This window comes from Fukomys damarensis, unplaced genomic scaffold, assembly GCF_012274545.1.
Source record: "Fukomys damarensis isolate Sample0158 unplaced genomic scaffold, DMR_v1.0_HiC HiC_scaffold_39, whole genome shotgun sequence".
Classification (NCBI taxonomy): Eukaryota; Metazoa; Chordata; class Mammalia; order Rodentia; family Bathyergidae; genus Fukomys; species Fukomys damarensis.
In genome coordinates this window covers 710,578-711,061 of record NW_022900951.1, presented here as the reverse complement: position 1 = coordinate 711,061, position 484 = coordinate 710,578, and the positions used below count along the sequence as shown (strand labels likewise).

At 66.5% G+C, this 484-nt stretch overlaps 1 protein-coding gene across 1 annotated transcript in view; it reads right to left on the bottom strand.

The window, feature by feature from the left end:
• Positions 1-484, bottom strand: part of Akap17a (A-kinase anchoring protein 17A) — a 4,342-nt gene extending 3,858 nt beyond the window's left edge. The window contains exon 1 of the mRNA XM_033760233.1: positions 1-484. This exon is cut by the window's left edge and continues 3 nt beyond it. Coding sequence (XP_033616124.1) covers positions 1-484 — 484 coding nt within the window.

Here is a 484-nt window from a genome sequence, read left to right as displayed (position 1 = left end):
GCCGCGCGAACCACTTGCAGGGCAGCCCCTCCAGGTGGATGGTGTCGGGCCGCTCGCCGGGCAGCGTCTCGTTCATGTCCTCGGCGTCGCGGAAGAACGAGTCCCAGTCGTGGCGCGTGGGGAAGTCCAGCTTGAACTCGGCGGCGCGCACGCGGAGGATGTCGGAGAAGCCGCTCAGCTTGATGGTCTTGCCGTCCAGGCAGGCGAGGAAGGCCTTGACCAGGCCGCGGTTCTCCACCTCGCCCTCGAAGCGGATGAAGTCCATGGTGCTCTTGGAGATGCGCAGCGTGGAGAACTGGTGGCTGTGCACCATGCCCTTCAGCCGCTCCATCACCTCCCAGTTGGAGATGGACTTGCCCGGCTGCTTGAGCTGCGGCAGCGCCACGCTGATGCTCATCTTGGTGATGGGCTTCAGGTAGAGGCCGTGCGCCGCGCACAGCTCCACCGCCTCGGACGTGTCGTGCACGATGGTGGCCGCGGCCAT